The sequence below is a fragment of the Manacus candei genome, unplaced genomic scaffold (assembly GCF_025592945.1).
Source record: "Manacus candei isolate 608988 ecotype Guabito, Panama unplaced genomic scaffold, ASM2559294v1 h1tg000023l, whole genome shotgun sequence".
Classification (NCBI taxonomy): domain Eukaryota; kingdom Metazoa; phylum Chordata; class Aves; order Passeriformes; family Pipridae; genus Manacus; species Manacus candei.
This window is the reverse complement of record NW_026138071.1, coordinates 10,290,073-10,315,537: the sequence shown is the minus strand read 5'-3', so window position 1 is coordinate 10,315,537 and position 25,465 is coordinate 10,290,073. Positions and strand designations below refer to the sequence as shown.

General features: G+C 39.0%; 1 protein-coding gene across 6 annotated transcripts in view; it reads right to left on the bottom strand.

Annotated features, from left to right (window-relative positions):
• LOC127470999 (sodium channel protein type 2 subunit alpha) overlaps positions 1–22,655 on the bottom strand; it is a 76,988-nt gene extending 54,333 nt beyond the window's left edge. For 4 of the 6 annotated variants that reach the window (XM_051787233.1, XM_051787238.1, XM_051787232.1 and 1 more), the window contains exons 1-2: positions 22,375–22,655; positions 1,369–1,688 (exon numbers count right to left, since the gene is read on the bottom strand). In XM_051787233.1, the coding sequence (XP_051643193.1) occupies positions 1,369–1,635 (267 nt within the window). In that variant the 5' untranslated portion in view covers positions 1,636–1,688; positions 22,375–22,655. Of the gene's footprint in view, positions 1–1,368; positions 1,689–2,154; positions 3,092–3,195; positions 9,053–22,374 lie in introns of those variants that run through there. The other 2 variants (XM_051787234.1, XM_051787236.1) reach the window with 2 other exon arrangements.
• Between the last annotated feature and the right edge of the window lie 2,810 nt (positions 22,656–25,465).

Below are 25,465 nucleotides of genomic sequence, written 5' to 3'. Positions count from 1 at the left end.
ACCCAAATAATATTTGCCTTCCAGACTTCAACAGGGTAAACCACTTGAGTAAAGGGAGCAGAACATGATATTTAATTGCAAACCTTGTTTTCAAATTTAACTCATGATTCTCCATACATGAACTGAGTTTCAGAAATTCTGCAATGAACACTTCAGGCACAGCTTATTTTTTGTGAGCTGTTCTATTTAGTTCCTCATGGTATGCCTATATCACTATTGCTTCAACATATTACTGATGAGGCATACCCCTAATTCCTGTAGGAAATATCTTCATTTGTATTTTTTTACTTAGTTCGACTCATGACAATTCTTGGGGTTTTTCTTCATTTTTCTTTACAGTAGCTTCTTCGCTTTCATGTTTTTTGTTTGTTTGTTTTTAAATTCACTTGATTTTATTCGCTAGCTAGTTTCCACAGAAAAAAAAAAGCAAGCACAAGAAAAAAATTATGAAAACAGGAAAGAGAATCGTTAATTTCTTCTTTACTGGTATAATAATGATGGTGCAATACATATGATGCCAAAATCTAAGGGACTGAAATTCTGGAGGAAAACCAAGGCCATCTGGACACAATTCTGAAGTTCAGCACTTTTGTTCTGGCCACAACGGTTGTTGTTACTTTAAACAAAAAGAAAACATGTTTGTTTGGTTTTTTTAAACTAACATCTCTAGAGAAATATTTTTAAAATTATGTAACATTCTGTCAACACTCCAAGAGCAATTCCTACCTCCTCTTTATTTATGTCCCTCTTTTAAACACCTCTTCTTTGAAAACAATCATAAAAAAATATAGAGCTGGATGTCAAAACTTTTTCAACCAGACTAAGCTGGATATATGATGCCTCTATAGAGTACAGTATGGAAGAGGATGATCTTCATCATATCCTAAGAAATTACCTTTACATACTCCCCTATCCTTCCCAGCACCAAGAGAATGCAACTCAGACTTTCCACATGACAGTGAACAAACCTAGTAACAAGGTGCCTGGCTACCTTTGAGATGGGTTTCATATTGAAGATCTGCTCCTTTCACATCTGTAATACAGCAATTCGTAATAATTCTAAAGATAACTTCTGTGCTACTTCTTCAATTTGCCTGTGTGTAAACCCCTGAAAGTTACAGTTTTTGTAAAATGCCAGGTATATTAAAATAAATCTAAATGTACCTCTACTGACAGACCAGGTCCCGCAAACTTGCATTACTAATTTCTGTTCTTACAATGGAGATTTCTGCCAATCAGATCAGCTGTTGGGGGAATGTATTAGACAGAAGGACTGAAGGACTGGATCAAAAAACTAGAAATACTATACGAAGGGTTTTTTGTTACTTAATCTTCTAACAGTCTGATAGAAATATACAACACACTCACTTTTTTATTGATATAATACGGGTCCAGGTCTTCCAAGGGCTCGGACACCATTCCTGGAGGTATGTCACCGTAAATAAATGGCAGTGTCTTTCCTGCCTCCAAGTCACTATTTGGCTTTGGGCCATCTTCATCATCCTCGTCTTTGCGTTCCTGTTTGGATTTTTGAGCTTTTTCTTCATTGATACGCTGCTCAATAGCTGCAAGTGATTCTCTTGTGAAATAGCGGAAGCTGTCGGGTCCTGGTGGTACCAGCACTGATTGTGCCATCTTTTCATCCTGCACCTCTTAGTTACTGTTTAGCCTCTCTCATAAAAAAAGTGCTAAAATATAAAAAATACAGAAAAAATTTAGAGTAACACAGACAGTTACAAACAACGTAAAGGAATATACTTCCACAGAATTTTCTGTGGGACATCTTGTTAAATTCAATAGTCATCATCCAAGAGGAGGTTGCTGTGAAATGAATTTTTAAATTTGTTTTTATTTCAAGACAAACCATTTTCCTTTGCAGTTTGCCTCTTAGAGTTGTCTTGAAGGTATCAATTCTTAAAACATTTAGTTTAAAATTCATTTGAATTAACTTAGTGCTTGCAATGATAGTCAGTTCTGTAGACTGATAAAGAAGTCGCATACAATACAATAACATATTTTTGCCTTTATTAAGGGTAATGTTATCCATTCCAGTGATTAAAGTAGGAGATATTTTCCACTACATTCAGTGCGAGGAATCAACAGTTCTGAAGTGTTTGATTTGGTGTCGAGGAGCAGACAACTCAGACAACTCACCTCCTTATTTTCCTGGAAGCTGCATCTTGGACCAATCCTCCCTCTAGCTATATGGACCAGAAATGACTCCTAGAATTCACTACTGCCATGTATAGCCAGAGGGATCAGCTGAAAGCAATACGAGATTCTCCTTCTCTTTGGATACAAATATGCTGCCTTTGCAGAGCTGCCAGCTCAGGAAACAAGATTCAAGCATAAGCACCTGTATACAGATCCCCTGCCTGGCAACACACTGTGCACTGGAAGAATTGCTGAATGGAATAAAAATGCTCTTTAATCATTACATACTACTCTTAGATCTTTTATGTCTGATATATAATAGCAATTGTATATATTTTTCATAAATTTCACTAGCAAGAGCAGGACGATCTCTCCTTAATGTCTCCAGACAGTTCAGTTAAAAAGAACAAGTGGAAAATATTCCCAATGCAAATACTTTGATCTGAAATCACAAACGGGATCTCTGCTGTAGTCTACAAGAATTTTTCTCAAGAGTCCTTCTGAGTAAGCACACTAAAAATATGGCAAATGCAATAAAGCAACAAATTTTGAGTAAGACAATATACTCAGAAAGAGTTATCAAATTAAAATGATACAACAGTTTGAATACAACCAGCAGGATCCTATTTTACTGCCTCGCTTAACACACAGACTCCAGCACAGCCGCAACAAACTCATATTTTTGAAGGCTGCTAAATAAGCTGCAACATGATGCTTTCTCCTCCTTTCCAACCATATGCACACAGCCATTTACACCTACACAAACATCCACACACATCCCAACTCCTGCAGGTCTCCCTTGAGCATGCTCTCCCACTGCAGGAAAATGCACCTGGTGCATTCTGTCACAGAGGGTCTGTAGCAAACTGCTGCTGGAAGCTACACTGACTAGTAGCAGCAGAAAGGTTAATTAGGAAAATGAAAGTGGTCCTGCAGCAGAATCCTGTTCATTATATTTTTAATTACAGAAGGAAAAAGAAAAAAAACCGAAAAAGCATAATTCTGTTTTAATACTGCAGAAAACAATTAAAAATTCATTACCAGTGAAGAATCTTGCACTTATGTGGGTTTGGAATGGCACCAAGGAAGACTGCAGCTAAAATTCCATCATGTCTTTTCCTTTTTCTTTTTTTTTTCCCTTTTTTTTTTTTTTTTTTTTTTTTTTTTTTTTAATTCTCCTTGTGCAGACCACACCTAACTTCCTGCTGAAGGATCCTGGTTATTGAAGTCAAATCTGGCATTTCCTGTGTGAGCCTACTAAGCGCTGTAACTCTTATTGCCAGTAGATGGTACTGATATACACCCATAAATTCTTGTCAGAAATGGTAAAGAATTTTTGCATGCTCAAACATTTGCTTAAACTGAGATTCTGGGACTAAAATACACAAATTTATATAACCAGCCAAGTCTCGGGATTCTCAAAAATTCTTTTGAATGCATAGCAGCTACTGCTGAGGAGACCATAGCAGCTAAAACTGTGAAGGTGAGAGAGAAAGAAAGTAGGAGATATAGCAAAGTAAGATAGATTAAAAAATGGAGGTTACAATGGCAGTGTACAACCAAAGCAGTTGCTGAAACCGTATTATTCTCAGTCTAGATTATTTTAAACTATAGCTTGTGTAAATTTTCTAAAATAAATGCATACAATATATTCAATGTGTATTCTTTCCAAATCTGGAAAGCCAGCAATGAGAGAGAAGGAGGGCAGTTTTGAGTGTTCACAGCAGTGGTAAGTTCCTGTACAGAAATCATCTCTTCTTGCTCCCTGCTACAGCAGGTGATCAGGAGCACTGTAAGCCCCTTTCATGTGGCAAATCAGTAAGACACTGCTTTTGGGCACCACTCCACCGAAATGCCATCCTATCTCTTTCCACTCTTCTGCCTTCTCTTTATTTTCTTTGCTTACTGATTTTTGTCCTTTTTCTCCCATTGCACTAATAAAACTTTTTACCTCTCTCCTACCTCACCATCGACCTTCTGCCCTTCCCTCCTTCTCTCACACGTACACAAATCTCTTCCAAACTTTTCAAGCACACAGGTCTTGCTGTATCTATACATTCAGATGTTCTGGCAGTCATTTACTCCCTACCATCACCCTTCCTTCAGCTGTGAAGAGGACAAGAAAAACCTGCGGAAAGTAATAAAAAGCAAAAGGTCATTCTAAAGTGAGAGAGGTTGGAGAAGTCAAGAATATAGTAGCTGAAGAAAAGGCACTGTGGCTTTGAAAAAGAGACAATGAAGAGAAGGAAAATATTGATAATTTGTTTCTTTGGTAATCATGGTGATAGAATGATCAGTTTGACTTAATCAAAATAAGGTTTTTTTAAATTTTCAGCAATTAAGAAAATATATGCTGAATGAGCAATGTAATTCAAACACATCAAAATTATTGATTTAGTTTTGACTTACGTAAGTATTACACAACATTTTAAAATAATGTTTAAAGCCTTTCTAGAAAAGTGTTTTATTTGAGAGGATTTTCTAATTTCACAGATGATTCAATGAAATCAACAAAAAGTTTACAAACAATTCCACTTAACCAATGTTTTTGTTAAAAAGAAGTTTGGATGAAAACTTCTGGCTGGATCTAATTAGAACTATGGTTTACTTGGAGCTGCTCTGAAGTCTCAAAATAAGAGGATTGTGAGACAGCACAGATTCACAGGAGAAGTAAAGGAGCTTCTAACTACAAAAGCATTTTGATTATTTATTCGTGTGGATATGCACGTATGTGTTTATGCAGCTGCTTATATATGAAAGTTACAGTAAATCAAATACCTGAAAAGCTGGGCTCATTCACACAATATGGAAAAGGAGCTTCATTCTTCCATTAGTGGCATATTAAGTTACAGCATCTGATTATTTGTTTCGTATCGTATGGGACTGAAATTACCCAAGATCTCAATTTGATTTCCACCAGTGCTATACAATCTACATGCACAGTGCTAGGCAGGGAAAAGTGAAGACAAAAAGGAAATAGCCAGTGACACATTGTATCCCATTGCCTTAGATGCTCTAAGGGTCTAGTCTTACTAGGCTGTAAAAAGAAGTGAACAAATATTTTAAAGAGACAGACTAGACAGGAAAGGCAATATGATCTTTGCAGTCTAGAAGAGAAATATATCTACTTCTACAGATGAGACCACAGTAATACATCTAAAGAAGCTAGTAAGAATCCTAAAAGTATATTAAAATAATTAGATACTACATAGCTATAATAAATGTAACAGACAAAATTAATAGAAATAGAAAGGGAAAATTATTAAATTGAATAGCAAATATCAATCAAAACCCAATCCAACATAGCCTATATTTAAAAACTATTGTTCAAACATTTTCAAAATTTACCTAAAAAATAAATATGAAATAAGTATAATAATTCTGGTAATAGGTAACTTCTGGCTACTGTCTAGCTTCCCATCTACGGCTATGGGTACATTTTATGAACAATTGTATCACTAGTGGTATCCATCCTCCCTCTACTATGGCACATCTGAAAGCTTGAAGTGGACCTTATCCTTTAATGACTTGGTGAAACACATGGCCCATACAAAGGGTAGAGACGAAGAAGTGTTCAGTGTCATATGTAAAGAAACTCTACATGAGGGTGAAGGATTTTTGATGGGACAGAGCAAAGAGAAACTTGTGAGTCTTTTCCTAGTTGCCGAGCAGCTCTTCATCTACAAACAATCCTCATTAATAAAATCAGAAGAAAAACACATTGACAGTTTCTCCTCAGAAATCTGTAAAAATTAACTGTCTTTGTTCAATGGTAAATCATAGCATTAAAATGCACAAGTGGCAATTTGCCATCATTCTCTGGTTCTGTGATCCCTTTACTCTCCAGCTGTGTGTTCCTCTACTATATGAGATTGCCCCAAAGTGCATGACTTTTCATTTATAGTTCTGAATTTCATCTCGTTCCAGTAACACCAGTCATCAAGCTCATCTAGTCCTTTCTGTATAATAGCTTGCTCAGTCTTTGACAATGCCTTCCAACTTTGTGATAGGAACAAAATACATTGGCATTTGTCCATTTTCTTTGCTGAAATTATAAATTAAACTTCAAATAAAATCTGTCTCAAAATTGTAACAATGACAAGGAACTTCAGCCAAAGTGTAGGTTACTGTGATTCTTGTGGTAGTTTGCAAGATATGTTAGTACTACCCTAAAAACTTTAATCTTAAAAGTAGTCTGAAGTTTATGCTCTAAAATGAAATTGTATTTTTTTAATTGAAAAGCAAAAGGGGTAGAAAAGCAGAGCTTTTTCTTCTTGTAAATAGTATCCATTTAATCAAATACACTGAATTCCTGTCACCTCTTCCTCCCATGCTACTTAAAACACTATACTACTAAATTATTCATGGTGATCTAGATGACTGAAAAACATGTTTGTTAGCTTTGAGATGACATGAAACTGGGAGGGCTACAGGTAAACAGGAGGATAGTATTAGAATAAAAATGTACTGGCAAATAACACAATGGACTCAAAAAGTGATTCAATTCACTTGAGAGATAAAAGCTCCACCTTTTTAATTTGGCAAGAATAAGTAACAGAAAAATTATAGGATGAGGAAAGAATCCAACGATAGCTCTGCAGGAACTGATCTAGAGTACTTACGACATCACAGACCAAGCATGAGTGAAAATTGTCAGTCTTGCAAGAAAAAAAAAAAAGCAATTACTTGGATTTATAAACTTTTGAACTGATCTTCTACTCTTCTACTTGGAGCAGTATGTATGTCCAACTTTGTATTACATTTCAAAAAGTATGGAAAGAATTCAGACCACAGCAATAAAACATAAGTTATGAGAAAAAATCCAAGGAAATGTAGGATTTGAGCTCTTTCTGCCTTAATTTTACGTTGGAAAGATTGACTGAAGACACAGTGACAGTCTTTATGCGGCCAGAAAGCTCCTCCGAGGAAAAGGAGGAATTAGTTTTCTTTTTATCTAGCATAGATGCAAACTGGCTGTGGGGTTAAACGGCAGCAAGAGAGGTTTCTTAGGGAAACCTTTTACCACTGAAAAAATGGAATGAACAGAGTAGACACACAACAATCATTTAAGTGCTTTAAGAAAGGCTAGACCTTGGAAAAAACAAGATCAGAGTGAGTTTTATAGCAAAACTGATCAGGATGAGAATCAAGAAACTTTTAACAGGCCGTCACTGTGTTAGGGTTTTAATAAGCATAGGTTTCTCATTGTTCTGTGCTGCTTCATCTATTATTTTTCTCCCCAGGCCTCAAGGGAGCAAGAGCTTATTGTTTATATACCAGAGAAGCAGAAAAGAAAGGGGGTTTGATTTCAGTCACTTTGCAATGAGAAAGTTCTTGAAAACTCAGTGGGGGTGCAGTGTAGAAAAAAATGACATCACATGCAAGAAATTCTAAACACTTCTTTAGAGAGAAAGGGACAAGAGTATCTAAGGAAGTACTAGTGTGGAATAGGAGAGATCTGCCCTTAGTTTTTCTTTACTCTCTCCTTCCATACTTTCCTTTTTACCTAGCCTGACAAAAAGAAATTAAAACAATCGAGTTTAGAAAAGCTATATTAGTCCATTCTCTTACTTGCAGCTCACATTATACATGGGTAAAATAAATCCTGGAAATACTCTGTTCTGTCTCACAGAGTATTATCTCTGTAACCCTTCTGGATCTGTCAGCACTCTATGGCACAGCATGAAAGATTGTATAACATGTGATGGCACTGTCTGAAGGTAGAAGGTTTACAGCTGGTGTAGTATCTCTGCTAAGATTTATGGGCTCACTACTCCATGGCTGAAATTAGACAGCAAATAAACATCAGTTTTCCTGTGCTTGAGGTTTGTGTGTTTCATACAACGCTGCACTGTCTGTTCAGAAGCCAGAGCTGTGACAGAGGTCCCTTCATATAATATCGACGTGCTGAATTGTGCACTTTGAACAGGTGTTCCTGCACAACAAATTTTTCCAAATAGCTCTTACAAGAGCTATATAAAAATACAGCTTCCTACACATTTTCCAACATTTTAAATGGATGTATAACTAGCAAATCACCTTTGAAAATGCAGTTACTGAAAATCTTAAGCCAATATGAGATAGTGCTGTCAGAAAGGACAGACGCATTTTCCACCCGCTCTTACCCTGTTCATTTCCCACTGTGCTGGTCTGAGCATTTCTGCACCTCTGCATTTTAGCCAGATCAGCTCACTGGTCTGGCTGAAAACTGTAAATAACTGGTCAGATTTCAGACAGATCAAATAACTCATCCACCGCACTTCAGAAAAGAAGTTAAGAGGCACTTTAAGAGTGCAAAGGACTAGCTGACTACCTTTGGTGTCATCCAAATTTTAATGCTTCTCCTACGTGCAAACTCAAGAGGGCTTAACGTGCCAGAGCACGAATAAATGGATCTCCAGTTCTTGAATAATGGAGCGCAACAGGGCTCTAACAGTTGTAGTCAACAAATATTGGCACAGAGCCTGTACCTGGCGTAGAACCCAGCGTAAGTAGGATAACAAAGCAAAAAGGGTTATTAAAATGCCCAAACACTAGCAAATCTAAAGATCAAAATTGCATTTGCATTCAGTTACAGAAGTCTCAGGACTGCTCTTCCAAGACCAGAAGGTGATCAGGATTACTCTTTACCTTTCAACACGGACGTCAGGACAGCATTTTATGTGAAATGTGCAGCAAGGATCTTCTAATGTGAAAACGGGTATACAAAGATCCCTATTGGGAAAGTTTGGGGGTCCTTCAAATAAATTTTCTTACTCTCTTTAAAACTTATTTCAGAAAACTACCCACAGGGCTATATCAAGATGTACTCCAAAGAAATATGAAAAACACATTGGTAAAAATCAGTAGATTGTTATCTTTACTTACAGTTAACCAATAATGGGCAATGACTTGCATTTGTTAAAGTTACTCCATTTTACTCTTTTATCAGAAATGGCCTTTGAACAATTGCTGATTTTCAACCAAATGTCAGTGCCTGAACAAAAAAGCTACTTGTCTTTCCAGATAAGAGGCCCTTAAATCTCTCCTTCTAGCATTAGAAAATTTGGTTTTTTCACTTGATGAAAATACCATACTTAACCTTTTTTTTTAATACAGTGAAATAAACTTTCTGCCAGACTCCAATGAGGTCCTCCAGTTCTCCTCAACCAGAGGAAAAAACAAAGGTTGATTCCCACTCAAGAAAGATTCAAAACAATAGTTCAAGTTTCCCTTCACAAAAAGAGAAATACTGTCTCCAAAGCAAACAGCAAATGTGGGAAAACAATGCAAGACTATTCACCAAATCCCTAATGAAGCTGGTTAAGTGATTAAGGCCTTTCAGCTATCTAGTTGCTGTGGGCTTTTCTTAAATCAATCTTTGCCCTGATATCCATTGTGAGAAACATATCCCCACAAGTACAGTCTTGTGTGTCAGGCTAGAGATATATCCATTTTTAGTGTGTTTGTGTGGGGAGAGTGAATATACAATTCAAAGATGTAATGATAACAGAAATGCCATATGTATGGGATGAGCTAGATATTTCCAGATGCCTGAACAGGAGAATGTGCTGACTACTTATGCTGTTAATAAAACATGCTGTGATTTCTTTCCTGACAAACCAGAGCTCAGAGTTTAACGTTCCCAGTACGGGCATTATGTAAAGATGTTTAGAATGAAATCTCCATTAATCTTAACTATAGCATGGCTACAAAAAATTCATAAGTAATTTATATCCTTTTGAATACAAGACACCAGGTAGATAGAAGATTCTAATATCCCCCTAACATCTGGGGATGGATGAACAATCATAAATCATGATTCTGAACCTACTGACAAGTGATTGTGGGAAATACAGTGTGATTCCATTTTTAAAGCCTCTGTCTTCTGTTGCAAACACAATTTATGAACAAGACTGTCCCTTTTCACTCATAGCTTACGCAAGCCCACGTCAGGTCCCGGCAGCGAAGCCGGACCAAGCTCCTCTCAAGCCAGGGACAAAGGGCCAAGGACCGAGCCCTTCGCCTCAGTGAACCGCTGCCACCAGCTTCCACTGCCACCCAAAACACTTCCACACGCTCCCTGGAACCTGGCAGCGCCAACATGCCCATACCGCGGGCGCTGCGGAGAGCGCTGCGGAAAGCAGTGGGGAATGCGAAGGCGGTGGGTGAAAGGCAGGAGGGGGAAGCCAGGGCGGAGCCCGCCGGGCGCCACCGCCCAGCCCGCCCCGCCGGCGGGCGCAGCAGGTGCGGCACCGAACCACCGCCCCGGGTCTCGGCACCCCCAGCTGCCAAAACCAGGGAAGGTGGGCAGCCCGATGTCGCTGGAAGCGACAATCCCGAGTGAAAAGCGGGCTGGGGAGGCGGACGGGGAGCCGCCGGGCTCCGCAATGGCGCGGCGCCGAGGGGAGGTTGCCAGGCAACCGTTCCGGCGGCTGCGGCACCGCGCGGCGCGGGGGGAGCGGCGCCCGCGGGCTGCGGAGACTCCCCGAGAAACCCCCTCGGCACGGGGCCTTTCCAGGAGGAAAGCTACCCCCGCTTGCTTCAGCCGGACCTGATCACACGGGAGAAGCAGGAGGGGAGGGAAGGAGCAGGCGTTTAGTGAAGGGCAGATAGCGGCAGGTCGCGGAGAGGTGGACGTGGAGGGGGTTGCTGTGGAGAAGCGGGGGTTCGGCCGCATTGCGCGGGGATGGGGAGAACCCGCCCTCCAGGACTCGCCTGCGAGGAACAGTCGAGGCTCTGGACCAGTCCGGGGCTGGAGCCCTGCCGGGCGAGGTCCTTCCCCGCTGTCCCACGGGCTGAGCTGAGCAGCGACGGAGCAAAATTCAGGCTTTACCACCAGGGCGGCAAGGAACCGGGGGATCACCATCCCTCCTCCTGCTAAATGTGTGAGCCGCCTGTATTGGATGCAGATAGTCAGCCATGCTGCTCAGTGCCTGCAGCCAGCCAATTCCCCTTCTCCAGGCTGAGGGGAGTGTTGAGAGTTTTTTTAAATAGGAAACGATGACTGTAAAACCATAGAAACGGACATGGGGAGTGGGGCGCTGGGACAGTTCTTACATCGTCTCCACTCACTTCAAGCTGTTGGTACATTTTTAAGAAAAAACATCCACTACGTGCCCTGGTTTCAGTTTAGTACATGCGAGAAGGCATGAAGAAGGTAGTATCAGTTTGTAACTTCACAAAATAAACAAAGAGAATCTGGATCTAAACGGAGCACTCTCTAAATGGGCCTGCAATTGCAAAGACTGCTTAGTAGTAACAACACAACTGCTTCTTGAGAAACTTTCTTCCAAACCCGAAACACAATAGACACGGAAAGCGTGAGGGCCATCCCACATGGGGGAAACAAATATCTCCATGGATAACAGATGAGAATTTCCCCCCCCCCCCGGGAACTGTACTGAAGCTGACAGGCTCCCTGCAGCTGCACTGCACCAGCTGCCAAGGGGATCTTGCAGGGGTTAATGCAGCTTGAAAGAAGCATTAACTCCCTGGATATCTATCAGCCTTCAAGGGCAGGATGCCACAAAATGTTTCCTCATATGCACTACTCATGCCCCTACTATGCAGTTGCACCTGGAAACATAGGAAGGTCTCCAAAGCAGATAGAAACGCACAAAAAAAGCACAACTACAAAGCACAACTCGTCTCCACCAGATTCCCTTTGCCACTGCACTGGGAGAACTGGCATTGTTTCAGGAAAGTGCCACTTTAAATAAGCCAGAAGCAAAGTGGTTTCAGTGATTCTGGAAATTAAGTCACAGATGAGGTCCCATATTTACTTTAAATATTCTTTTAGTCTTATGATGGTTTATGGGGTAGCAGTTGTTACTATATCCTTAGGGACAGAGTGCAGATGGGTCCAAGCCAACTACTAGTTACAGGTTGTCATGTTTCATGATAACTGCAGATGAGGCTGATGGTACTGTTTATTACTGAGATGCTCAACCTGTCCTTTTTTCATTTTTTTTCCCCCCTTGCTTGGTTATGCCAAACTTGAAGTGCTGGGGCTAAAATTTTCCATTTTTCCCTCAGACTGATTTTTGGTGGGAAGCTTCAAGTCAAATGATGGAACCATTTCCAAGAAAAAGCTACATATATATATTTCTCCTTAAAATTTTATAGCTTCTGATTTGCAAAGCAGTAATATGAACCCCTGCAGCAATTTTTGCAAAACAGGATTCTGAATTTTGTACTCTTTCTTCTGGAATGTTATCTATAATACTTGCACAGAGTTGAAAAATTTTGAAAAATTAGTTTGCATTTATTTGAAAGAAGACCCCAGAGGTTTAAAAGTGTGAATTACAGAGATAGTGTCTTTTCCTGTTAACATTTCATTGTCCATCTGAGGGGATTTTCCTGCAGCTGAAGTCTGTCTTTGTGGACTCTGCTGACTCAGGAGTGGGAATGCTTTCATCTTTGTGTTCCAAATCATCCTATATGCTGTTTCTTAAAAAAACCAGACCAAATAAAACAAAAACAAGCAAGAAAAACTCCACCAAAATCTAGAAGGAAATACAAAAGGAAAAGGGGGCATTTAGGAAGAAATATCTGAAATTGAAGACAGACAGCATAAAAAACCTCCAGGGAAATGATACGTGTAAGAACTGTCTGCCTGGATAAAGAGACTGTCTCAAAATTAGCTGCAATAGTCCTGGAGGCTAGCTGGAGAGACATGAAAAGCTCAAAGACTTGTAGATTATTATGATCAAGAAATTCATGTAAGTTGATCAGTTTGACCTCAAAGGAGACCAGGCTGGGAAAAAGTCAAGGAAAAGGGAAGCGGGGGAGCCACTATAATGGGGCAAGCTGAGATAGGACAAAGCAAAACAGCTTGGGATGAATGGGCAAGAGAAGGAATAAAAAGCTGAGATAACTGGACTGGAATTAATTGGAAGGCTAAATATGAAGATGAGAAAATGAGTTTATAAAGAACTATAAAGATGACAAGTTTGGAGCTCTGAAGTATGTGTGAATGTACATTAAATAACTCCTGATCATTCATATGGGTATCAATATGGTCTCCCTAAAATTGTGTACAAACAGTCCGATAAATAACACCTATTACTGCAGGCAGAAGGACTCAAACGACAGCATATACTCAAATTGAGATCTGCTTTACTTTTGGTCCATTTGTCAGTAGATACAGTAATGCAGTATTCACTGTTTTCTGCAGTATACAATATGAACGAGCTCTTAAAAGTAGTGAGATTAATTTTGAAGGAGACTTCCTCGATTTGTTGGTGGTGCAGAGGGATTGGCAGAACTGACTAGCAGAAAAGAGAAAAAAGGATGATAACTATGTGGGCAAAAAGCACTGTCCTCTGTGCAAGATCTGTATGCTGTCTTGGGGAACTGGGTGTCACCTCTGCCTGTGTCATGAAGGAGGATTCCCCTTCTATGGCATGAGGTGCCTGCATCTTTAGGCATCCACATCTAAGCCAATCTGAACTCCTTTCATATTCACTGAAGAAAAATAAGTCCTTTAAAAGGCAATTCTTCTGACCTATTTCAGATATCTACCTTCAGATGAGGCAAGTTTTGCTCTAGAAGTGCCTGTCTCTCTCGACTGACTAGAAAGGGAGAGAGATGAGATGAATCCTACTCAATACTGCCTGATGGCAGGCAATTCACTCAAACTGCTGCTTTCACAGGTGGCTACAAATCATGTGTGTGATTTCCAGAAGGTAAAGACAGCCTTAATTTAGTGTTCCACAACTGAGTGGTTGACTCTGTCACTTACTAAGGTACTTTTAATGTGATTTTTAAAATGCGAAATATTTAGTGGATCCTTTTACTTCCACACTTCTTTATTAAATATCAGCCACTTACTTTGCACCCATTACTATTATTCCTACTTTGTGTTTTGAGAAGAAGAACTATGTGTGGTTTTGGAACCAGAGTGACATATGAAAATATATGTGGTTTGTGGACAGATACCCAATAACAGAGACAGGGTGAGAATTGAATATACCTGTTGTAGTACTTAACAATATAGATTAATTACTGTAATTTTAATAGTTATTATATATTACAGTTCTGCCAACTGTCCAAAACTTCACACTACAGGCATTTTTACAGCTGAGTAACTACATCTTTTAAATGAAGATGTCACCAGTGTAAGACACACAAGGCTGGATGTATATTCAAAATTTGGCAACTGAAAAGGAAAAATTAAACCAAACAGCATGAAATTAGATCCCATGATGAGTAATATGGTTAGTGACTTGTGCAGAACAGCCAAGCAGTGATATAGCATTTCCCAGATCATCATACAGAAACCAATGGAAAACTTTAGAGCTGCAGCTTCATCCCTCCTGTGCAAAGGAAGACAGCAAACATCACCACTGCTCCCTGGTGACCTGACCAGCATGTTTGTTTCTCTGGGTAATGAAAAGCTCAGTCAGACATATAACATTAGAAAGCATTAAACAGGTCTCTATTAAATTTAGAAAATTTTTTTTAATCTGAAAGGAAACAGAGTAGTTAATTGACCCACAATTGAATAGAAATGCCATTAAACCCCCCTGAAACAGTTTACCAGGCCCAATTTCTGTTTTCCTTTTGCAGTGTCCTGATAACCCAACTGTCGCATCAAGACATGAACTGAGAACTGAACACTCTAAAAACATCTCTATGAATCAGGCTCTCCTAAGGGACAAAATGCATATGGCAGACACATGCAGTTAAGTAAGAGCAGAAAGGCAGTATCAGTATTCCATCAAGAAACTTGAAAGGCCGGAAGGAGCAACACAGATTCATAAATATAGGATGAGAGGAGGTGTTTATGAGTGTGTTTATTCTGACATTCTGCACAGTATAGATTATATCAGTCTCCTTACTTAAAATGAGCCTCAGCTGGAACATGCCAAATTCATGAGAAGCCCTTAGTAAGTTACCTGATGGCAAAATATTATTGCAATAACATGGGTGCTTGCTTTATACTTAGACATCATTTTCCTGGGTAGTGATGTTAAGAACACTTCTGTACCACTTCTCCTTTTAAGTACAGAAATGTGCCAGAAATGGAAAACTGAATAGTTACATCATATATGTGCCCCAAACTAATTTTTTATAGCTCCTGATTTTTTTCATAAGAGGGGTAAAACAACCAAGAGCTGTAAAGTTTAGTCACTTTCTTTAAAAATACAGATTGTTTCAAGGTAACTTAAAAAAAAAAAAAAGAAAAGGAGTAGAAGCTTGTTCATTATAGTATTTTATATCTATGGGGAAAAGAAGGATTGCTGAGGATAATCTACAAAATTGTAGGCTAAAATAGAACTGCAGCTCATTATAACTGGGTGACTTGGAACTGAGATTTCTTCTGGGGAGTTTGATAATTTTCTCCAGTTTAGAATAATTTCCTAACTGTAAATTTTCTTAGAATATATTCCATTTGCATCTGTTGGTATATATGAATAAAACAAGGGAGCAGATGTTGATAACCTCCTCAGGAGAGTTCTTCCTTTCCCACTACGTTTGAGCCAGCAAAACAGGTTCTGATTAGATGGAATGCAGGAGCTCCCCAAAGGGTTCATTCCTTACTCACAGCATCACCTGTGACTTGGAGCTGTACCAATGCAAGGAGATTTTCCCACTGGAGCCAGGCATGCCACACTGCTTACTTCCATAAAGGAACATGGATACACGTGTCAAGATTTCCTTTGTAAGGTATTCTACTTTTTTCTCATATAAACTGAATTTGTATACCCTCCTAAAATTTCACTTCCCCCCTCTTACATTTAACTGCCTTCCCCCCATCTGTCTCTCTTCTCTAGACTCCCAGGGGATATTTCCTTTCCTTACCACAATTCCAGAGTCACTCACCCATCCTCACAATATTTATACCAGCTCACTCAATTTCTGCATCATATCCATCATCTTTCTCACTAAGGACAGATTATTTAGAGAATGTATGAATCCTTAAACAGATTTGGAAGTGAGGTCAATACTGAGAAAAGCTATATAATCCCTTTCCCAGCAACGGAGAATGCTTCTGGGTTCCCAGCCTCTACCACTCCACAGAGCAAGATATCAGCATGAGTAATAGCACCCAAGTGTTCCATGCAACATTAAAGGTCATCATCATCATCACACCCTGAGGCTTATGTTCAGTTTTCCCCCACCCCCGAAGGATACTAGCGGAGTAAAGTCCCAAATTTCTCTCTGTGAGACTAGCCTGCCTTTGGCTTGGCTTAGAGGGCCGAAGCTTTGCTTCAGATCAAAGATCATGTAATTCATAAAAACTTCAGCTGGCAAAAGCACAGATATCTTTTTACAGTCGCAAATGTGAAGGCTGTGAGGCGCTTTAAATGTTAACTCTAACTGAAAGTACTGTAAAAAAAATAATTTGAAACAATAAGTCTTGAAAATGTTCTGACTGTTGCATATGTTTAGCCAACATAACTACTAAAGTAAACTGTTTGCAAGATGTAAAATATTATTCTGTTGAAAAGTGACTCTTGTAAGTGTGGCCTAGTAACATTTACAATCTATTGCTTTCTAATAAAATTGATTTCCCTAATAATTTTTAACATTTGCATCTCCCCATTGCTTCTGACAGTAAAATTGTGCACTTTCCCTTTTGTCTATCGGTATTTTCCAGAAGCCAGATGGAAATAAAAGGTTAGCTCAACCTGCACCCTATTTTCAAAGCGTATTCTCACTGCTTCACTAGGAGAATTAGAATTAGAATACTACTATTTTCAGTAGTATTAAGGTGGTACCTTGGAAGCCGTCTCCTGTCAGCCCTTTTGCAGTGCTTCCCATTCTACAAAATGGAAACCAGCCTCTGCACTGCAAAATCCAACCTGTGCGAGTGCATTTGCATGAGGTGTTTGTGCAGCCATCACTGAAGTCTCAATCTGCAAACAATCGTGCAGTGTTTGCCCCATGTCTGCTTTCAGGTTAACACAACTACAGATGGAAGATTTTTTCATTCTGCCTGGTGTCAGTACTTTTCTTTTAGTTTCCATGGTTGCATTATTGACTCTCAGCAAAGAGAAACACACAGAGCTCACACACTCTACAAATACACCTGTTATACTCTTGTGATATGACCTTGTGTGCCACAGTCCCAGTTAAAATAACCTTGCCAGAGACTTCCAGTAGGGAAAACTGATCTTAGAAAGCTTGCCTTGTGGCCCAAGAGGTAGGATTTTCCACTGGTTTTTACTTGGTACAAATATTTAGCAGTAAACAAAATACAATGAGTATACATAGAGATAGGCTGTCAAATTTCAACTACCCTGGGCAGAGCTTTTGTTTCATAATAGTGTTTGTATAGAAATTTGCCATACACTTCTTTATAAGCACAGAGTCTGTTTAGATGCTCAGGTGCTCCTTCAACCTTCTCTTTGCACCTGTTTATGGAACTCATTTTTAAACAGCACATCCTAATCCCAGTGTCTAGGCAAAGGACATTTGTTTCTAACCTTGCTACATGCAATTTATGATGCATTAAACTCCAGCCACTATTTCTATTAAGATCACAGACTGTCAAATTTTTCAGGATGCATCTGACTCCATTTTATATACATCTATGGAGTCTAGCTCCTAATATATCTGGGATCCTACTGAGACAAATGGGTGAGTCTAGAACACTGTGTATTGCTTTAGAGATCTTGAGTCAGAATCCTAATTTCAGAGTGAGTCATTTACATTTATCATCAAACAAAACTACATTGGGGTCAAAGTCTGTGGAGGATTTTGCACTTACGTTGAAAACGGTGAGACATGGTGAGGTTGGTATAGCAAAAAAAAAAAAAAAGGTACAAATAACACCCATTCAGACAGGAAGACTGTTTCTGCCCCACTGTAAAAGCCTGCTGGTAGTAATTCATCTAAGGCAAAATTCACCCTGCTGTCAGAGGAATGACAGCACTAGATCTGGAAATATGGTAGCTTTAATTAAGTTAACTCAGTACCAGCAACCAGAAAGCTACAGAATGATAAGTTAGCAGGCCAAAATAATCAGGTGGGTTTGTATAGTTCCATACAGCACAAACACTGCCTTTGAAACCAAAGTGCTGAGTTGAGAGCTGGCTAGACCTACTGCTGTCATGCTTTTTACTGCAGGGTTGAATGGTACCCAATTTTTTTGGCTAGAGTGGGCCATTTGACATTTTCCAAATTACTCAAAGCCATACGCTACAACTCCGTTTAAGACCAGACAGGCGGCACCATATGCCATAAAAATCAGGCATCTTCTGCCATATGACAAGGCCACTTTAGAGGATGAGAAGACCACTTGCTCTATGTTGAAAACCTGGACGTCCATCATCTTAAAATGCATGCCTGCTCATGCTGTATGTTACCAGTTTGTGCAGGTAAGATAAATATATCCTGCATAGAGCAATCATTGTCTTATTGAACATGATCCTGTTTCTTGGTAGGGGAAGTTTGCGTTTTTAATGCATAATGGGAAGTACCTGTGAGGGTGTCCAAAAAGATGAGTGAGAACCATTAGCAGTTCAAGAACAATTCTTCTGGCCAAAATCAGATTCTGCTCATACTTAAGGGAAGCCAAGCTAAGAATCGAGCAGCAAATGGTATTGCAATTACACAAAACTTATGAAAACTTCATACAGAAACAATCACTGAACTTCAGCTAGAGACCTAAAAAATAACTTATTCACGATTTCTTAAAAAAAAACCCAACATTTTTTTCCCATATAGTATGAACAGAGCTGACAGAGTTTTGTTTGCTTAATAGTTTCCATCATGTTAATCTCTTCATTATGCCTTCAGCTTTGCCAAACATTAATTGTTGAGATTGGATTTATTTCTTTAATGACACTATAAATGGTGAGATACTTCTTTCAATGAAGTTAGAAAGAAAAGCTTAACTTGACAATGCGGATTCATGTATCCTCGTGATACAGTTTGAATGCTTATCACAACAAAATCATCACCATTTAATAGAAAAAGGACATTTGTAGTCTGCTTATTGGAAAAAGTTTGAAACCATTATTTCAGTAATCTACAAGTTTATAAACCAATAGGCAAGAATGATGAACCTATGTTCTTTGTTTTTTTAATAGGAAGATTAAAAACTATTTTTGTAATTATTTAATGAGCATGATGGTAATATTGCAGCATTAAAATGTATTTCCAGCCATTTTTTTGAGAACTTTTGCTACAATCTGTTTACTCTGAATTGTGTCAAGTAGGCTGCTCAGGCGATATAAGAGTTTGAATTTTGTTGCTCCTGTTTAAATTTATTGAAATCTGGCCATTCAGCACTTCTCTAAAGTAATTTCTAAATATGCTCAGAAAAAGCTTCTTAGCGTCTTGTAATAAATACTTACAGAGCTGCCACATGTTGACTATGTTTCTGCCTGGCAATAGCAGCCCCTTCAGCAGCACTGATAGCTGCTGAGGCATCAAACATGGAAACCAGGAGTGGAAGCAAAGCCCTTCTGCTGGTCCCAAACCAGTCAGAGGCAGAAAGAGGAAGCAACCTAACTTCAGCTGGAGGTAAGGGTTGGAAAAAGGAACAATAGTAGGTTCAGGAGCAGAAATAAGAGTGGTGAAGTTGCAAACTTGGAATTCAAACTGAATAACACGAATGTGGTTAATGAGGGTTTTGCCTCCCGTCATTAACACCTCTTGGAAATCAGGTACCTTTGCCTTTCAAAGACAATTACAGAAGAACAGGAGATCCAGGCCACTATTGGCAGAAATGCCTTTTAACCCAGCATTTCTGAGGCTGGTAGGTGTCAGTGAGACAACAGTAGGCACAAGGAACAGATTTATTCCAGTGACTTCAGGAAGCCTCTAGAAAGGAGGCCCTGGGATCCCTGACGCCTGCTTGGCAAGCTGGGACTGAGGGTGAGAGGAACAGGAGGGCTCTGATGGGCAAGAGGCCGCTCCCACTCAGGGGGAATACAGGACCAGGGTCTGCGGCTGCAAAGGATCCACACTGTGCTCTGGAGAAGCAGGTGTGAGCATGTGCATGGCTTTGAAACATTGGAAGCAACACAGTAAAATCTTGTTTGAGATTTTCCTGCTCCAGCCAAGAGCTGTATGCATACGAGGGGACTATGGTTGCATTTCTTGCTACCAAGTAGGATTCGAGCAGGTAGACTATATGAGATGTCAGTGTCTTCTCCATCCCTTTGGTGGGACAGTTTTAGGGCTACTTGGGGATAGAGCGGGGCTGCAGGCAGTGACCCAATGAAACCATTCATCCAGGTCTGTGACAAAGAAATCAACAGCAAGCAGCCCTGGCAGCGTAACTGATGCTGGCTCTTGCTCTGGCTGCAGAGGAGGTATGCTGGGATCTCCTGTGGAGATCTGATGCTTATATGAGTATACTTCTGTTAGAGTATTTCAGATGAACAAAAATAGAAAGAAGGCTTAAATAACCCCTAAAATTAAGTTTCACAAAAGGTAGAGAGGGCCAACTTTCTCTTAGAGTCAAGTTTTGCTTGAACTTCTCCAGAAATATCCTACTTCGTTCCTACTGAAAGGTAACTGGATCATGCTTTGATATAATATGGCCATTTATATGCCTCTTATTTCCCAAGACCTAATGCTCACAATGAACATACTCAAAACCTGTAATAACTCTATGGATTTCTCTTTTTTTTTAACATAAAAGTTAATCTATAGCTTGTCTTTGAAGCTACACGCTCAGCTGGCCTACTAGGTGCATTTTATGAACACTGTAAAATTTCTGTGATTACAAAAGTTATTCTTTCCCTTAAAATTGGTGCAGTCTAAAAATCAAGAGCCAGGTACTTGTCCACTTGCCTAATATTAAGAATGTGAGTCATCCCATTGACATGCCTGTTTGTTGTTGAAGTGGGGCCTATAGACATATGAGAGCATAATTTATTTAATGCATTTGTCACTGGAGGAAATTGCGGATCATTTGGACATGATTATTCATCGTTTCTCCAGATCTGTTCAAGAATTGAGGATCCTTTACCACTAGTGAAGAGATTTTCAGATACTACAATGACTGAGCCATACACAGATATACATACTGTAAACATCAATCACAGAAATACAGCCAAGCAGGCAACCTGCACAGATGGTGAGAACGAGCGTGAACCTTCTTAACATTTCACATGTATCTATGGAATCATCTAAACCCAACGCAGCATCCAGCATTCAAATCCCAACAGGCAATTTTCTGTTGCTTCACTAATCACCACTAAAAGAAAAAAGTGCACCTTTATACAGGTGTGTGAAATTTTTGATTAAGTGCTACTTACCACCTTATAATCAAAAGCAAAATGCATTTAAACTGATTGCACATTATTTTTTCACAAATTGGCTACTGAGCCCCTTCTCTGATCTGTGACTGTGTAAGTCTATGCATTTCTATGTTGTTTTTCCCAACTAAACATATGTAATATAATTCAAAGAAGGTAAGAAAAAAGACCCGAAGGTTTGAAAGAAGAGTCAGGGGGTGCTGCATGAGCTTCCCACCTCCTGAGTCATTCTGCTGTCTCTCCCAGTGTGTATCATGCTTCTAAAAAAATAAAGAAAGGAATAATTTTGCCCTCTCATGCAATATGGAATGTATTTTTTTAATAAAAATTTCGTTCTTGTATATGTAAAACAATTCACAAAACATATGTGTTTCATATGGTATATGCAGCAGTGCAAAACCATGTTTAGTGACAGACAAGTCCTCCATTCTGTCTTCCATCAGGGAGAGGCTGTTTTGGGAGGTGAGAGAGGGGAGAATCCTGTAAACCTCCCATGCCTCACAGAAATAAAATGATGAATTTAGGAAGTAAAGAAAGCCTCAGTCTGAAGATAGCATAAAGAAGCAACAGCACATTTCTGCATCAAAGCTGTGCAATCCCAGGGATGTATTTGTGTGCTTTAAAATACATTCCAGTTTATATTCTGAATACAGCACAGTATAGCCTCCAGTAGAAAAAGAAAACACTTGTGGATGACCACCTCAAAATAACAGCAACAAATTACCACAATTAGGAGGAAAACAGAAACTCAAAAGTAATCCTTATAAACATGCAAGCTTAAAAAAAATCGGATCAGAAACCTCCAAAGAGCAACAACATTTTTATTATTGTGCTAAGACCTAATTAAATGCTGTGAAAAATCCATGCAGTGGCAAAGATGGCTATGATTTCCTTTCCTCTTGCTCTATTAATATTAATTGAAAACTAGGTGTGGCACCACAAAAGAAGAATCTTGGTATAAAACAACTGGAATTTGTTGTCTAAAGCATTCCAATTAAATAAAATAGTGTCTTACCTGATTAAAAGAGAATTAAAAATCATAGCATAAGAAATATCCATACACTTGTAGATAGATGAGAGGCTCCTACTGCAGGTACAGGTTCCTGGGCAAAGAAGCTTGTAAACTCTTAATTTCACTGAAATGAAAAAGGAAAGAAATAAAGAAAGAGCCTCCCCATAGAGGCAACAAAGGAACCTCTGCAGTATTCTGTAGTCTCTTCGCCTGCTTCCTGTTCTGAGATTCACTCCTTGAATCCCAGCATCGATCAGAAAATTGGTTGTGGGGGAAATGAAAAGGGGGGAGGGGGGAGAAGAGCGGAGGGGGAGGAAACAAGGCGGCCGCGGGTTCTGTGCGGGCTCCACCTACTGGCACAGGACGAGCCCGCTGGATCCGCACACCCTGCCCAGCCACCGGGGAGGCGTGGATCGCAGTTAGCCCCTGATTACACAACTCTAAAATAAAGTAAGACTAATAAATGGTTACAAATATTTGAAAATGGGTTTGAGGTTTAAACTCCATAACTTTTTTTTTACATTGAAGTATACATTAATATACAAATAATTGCAGAAAACTCAAGTTCTGCCAGATATCTTTATTTTACTATGTCCTAATACACTTTGTGTTTAGAAATAAAGAAGTCATTCTTTATTCAGAACCCCCCCAAAACTACATAATAGTATAAAATAAGAGTGCTTGCTATTTTCCCTTTGAGTATTGATTCTGCAAAATTATAAATTACATTTATATCCTCATTGAAAGACAAAGGAAGAAAGATCTTTATGTAAGACGGGAGGAATGGATGCTTAGATTTCACCAGTACTATTACATTATTGCTTAGTAAAGAGTTTTTAGAGTGACCTGTTTTATATATTTTAAGACAAGCCTCTATTGCATTTTACAGCGACTTGAAACTGATCTTTCATACTCAGGACACTGTAAGTTGTAAAAGCCTAATATACAAGTTGACTGCCTCACCCAGTTGTCTCTAGCCACTATTCCCATAATAGCAGTGTTGGATTTACTGTTACTAAAGGATACCTTATACTGGAATGCTGGGTAGCTGACTGTTTCTACTTTTATCTTCTATTTCTATCACATACACCTGCTCTGTCACATCACACAGCAGCCACCTGCACACGGGGTTGGTTCAACAGTTCTCAGCTGTGGAGGAAAATTTAATCATACCAAAACATGGGAGGGGCTTGGGGGAGGAAAAAATGCAAAAGTTAACTAGGAATGAATCTAGATGAAGACCATGGAATCTAGATGAAGACCGTGGAATTTTTTAATTAGGATCCGTGATCCGACTCATTACAAAAATCACTGATGTCAACATGGGGAAGTAGCTCGAGAGACAGTCCCTTTGAGGACTTGCAACTTGCAACTTGCAACTTGCAGTTGCGTCAGCTTAAACCATTCATCATGGCTATCACAAACCCTTGGGGTGTCTTCAGGAAAATGATCCATTTCTATGCTTGTTCAATCCCTACAATGAGATCTTGGACCATGTAAGAACTCTGAAGTATTAAAATAGTTCAAGTAATTACAATAATAGGTCAGAACACCTACGTGCGAGCGTGGACTGAGCGTCTTAGAAATCCTATTGTCACACAAAAAAAAAAGATACAGTGTAGACTGACTTTTTTTTAAGGATTTTTTCCTATAAAGTACTATTTCATGCAAAAGTAATATTTATGCCTTGTGAAGGATTTCCCCGCGAAGGGCCGCCTGCGTTGCCCGCAGTGAGCGCTGTCCGCGGTGCTGGAGCACGGCCTGGCTCCACGGGCACTGCACGTCCCAGCTCCCGCACTCTCGAGGGCACGGAGCAGGAAATACTTTGGAATGTGCTTTGACAACTTTGTATAAATATGAAAGAATATAGGCCTACTTTAGACCTAAAATAGTGAGGCTGATATTCTAAGCCTAATTCTAAAGTCACTTCTTGAAGGTACTTTTCACAAAACAATAATTTCATTGGAATGTGTAACATTAAAATTTCAAATATTAATTCAACTTACTTCATAAATAAAACAAAAACTTTTAGGTTATCTAAAAATATACATAATTTGAACGAATAAAATCTGAAATATTAAAACTGAGATAAAACTCTTATAAGAGACTTGGAGATTGTATGAATTTTTATTACTTACACTAATATATAATTCTTAGCAGTAGTGTAACAATTTAGTTAAAAGTGTACTGGTAAGAAACATGCATTTCCACTCCATTATACAGGATATTTTTTCCCTCACAAACTCATAGACACTTTTATTCTGTTTTATATTCTGTAATCTTAATCCTTCTACAGTCTATTATGGTCTCACTTCTTTAGGTTTATGACAATTGCACCTTAGTGGTAAAGCTCATTGGCAAAGCAAGATTTGATTTTCTGTGTCTTCTTGAAGAGTACAGTGAAAATGAGATATGGTAATATCTCACATATATCACAATAAAATGCCACAATAAGTCAAAGATAATAGACTTTTAACTGCTGAAATTCACAGCATTTTTCTAAGTTTACATTTTCCCAGAAAAACTGCATTTTTCAGTGGCACAAAGTTTCAGTTACATGTCTGTGAGAAAATAAAGAGTTTTTCTATGAAAAATTCAGAAGAGATTCAGAGAGATTCCAGTAAATCTCTCAGAGCTGATTCTAAGTCTCCTTAAGCTCTCCAACAACACCTTCAACATGGTTTATTCATGGTGTTATTAATCATAGTAATTATAGTAAATATAGGGATGAAAACAAATATCCATTGAACAAATCTCATGATTTTTTTTTATTTAAGTGTCCTAAAACTAGCATAGCTGGAAGAATCTTTTTGCTTATTCAACCATGCTGATAGAGCTCGTTTCTACCAGAAATTTCTCTTTGCCTCTCAGAGCATGGCTAACAGTCATCTGCATAAAAAATAACCATTCTATTAAATCATGCAAAAACATTTGCCCAGAAGAGATGGAGCAAAAGGTCAAACTCCAGTTTCCACAGCACATGGGATGTTAAGTTTGAGGAGCAATGCTAGCAGCTATTCTGGCCAACAGACACTTGTCTACACCTGCCATTTACGTGCTTCAAAGAAGATATTTAGAACCCTTTATTTTTGTT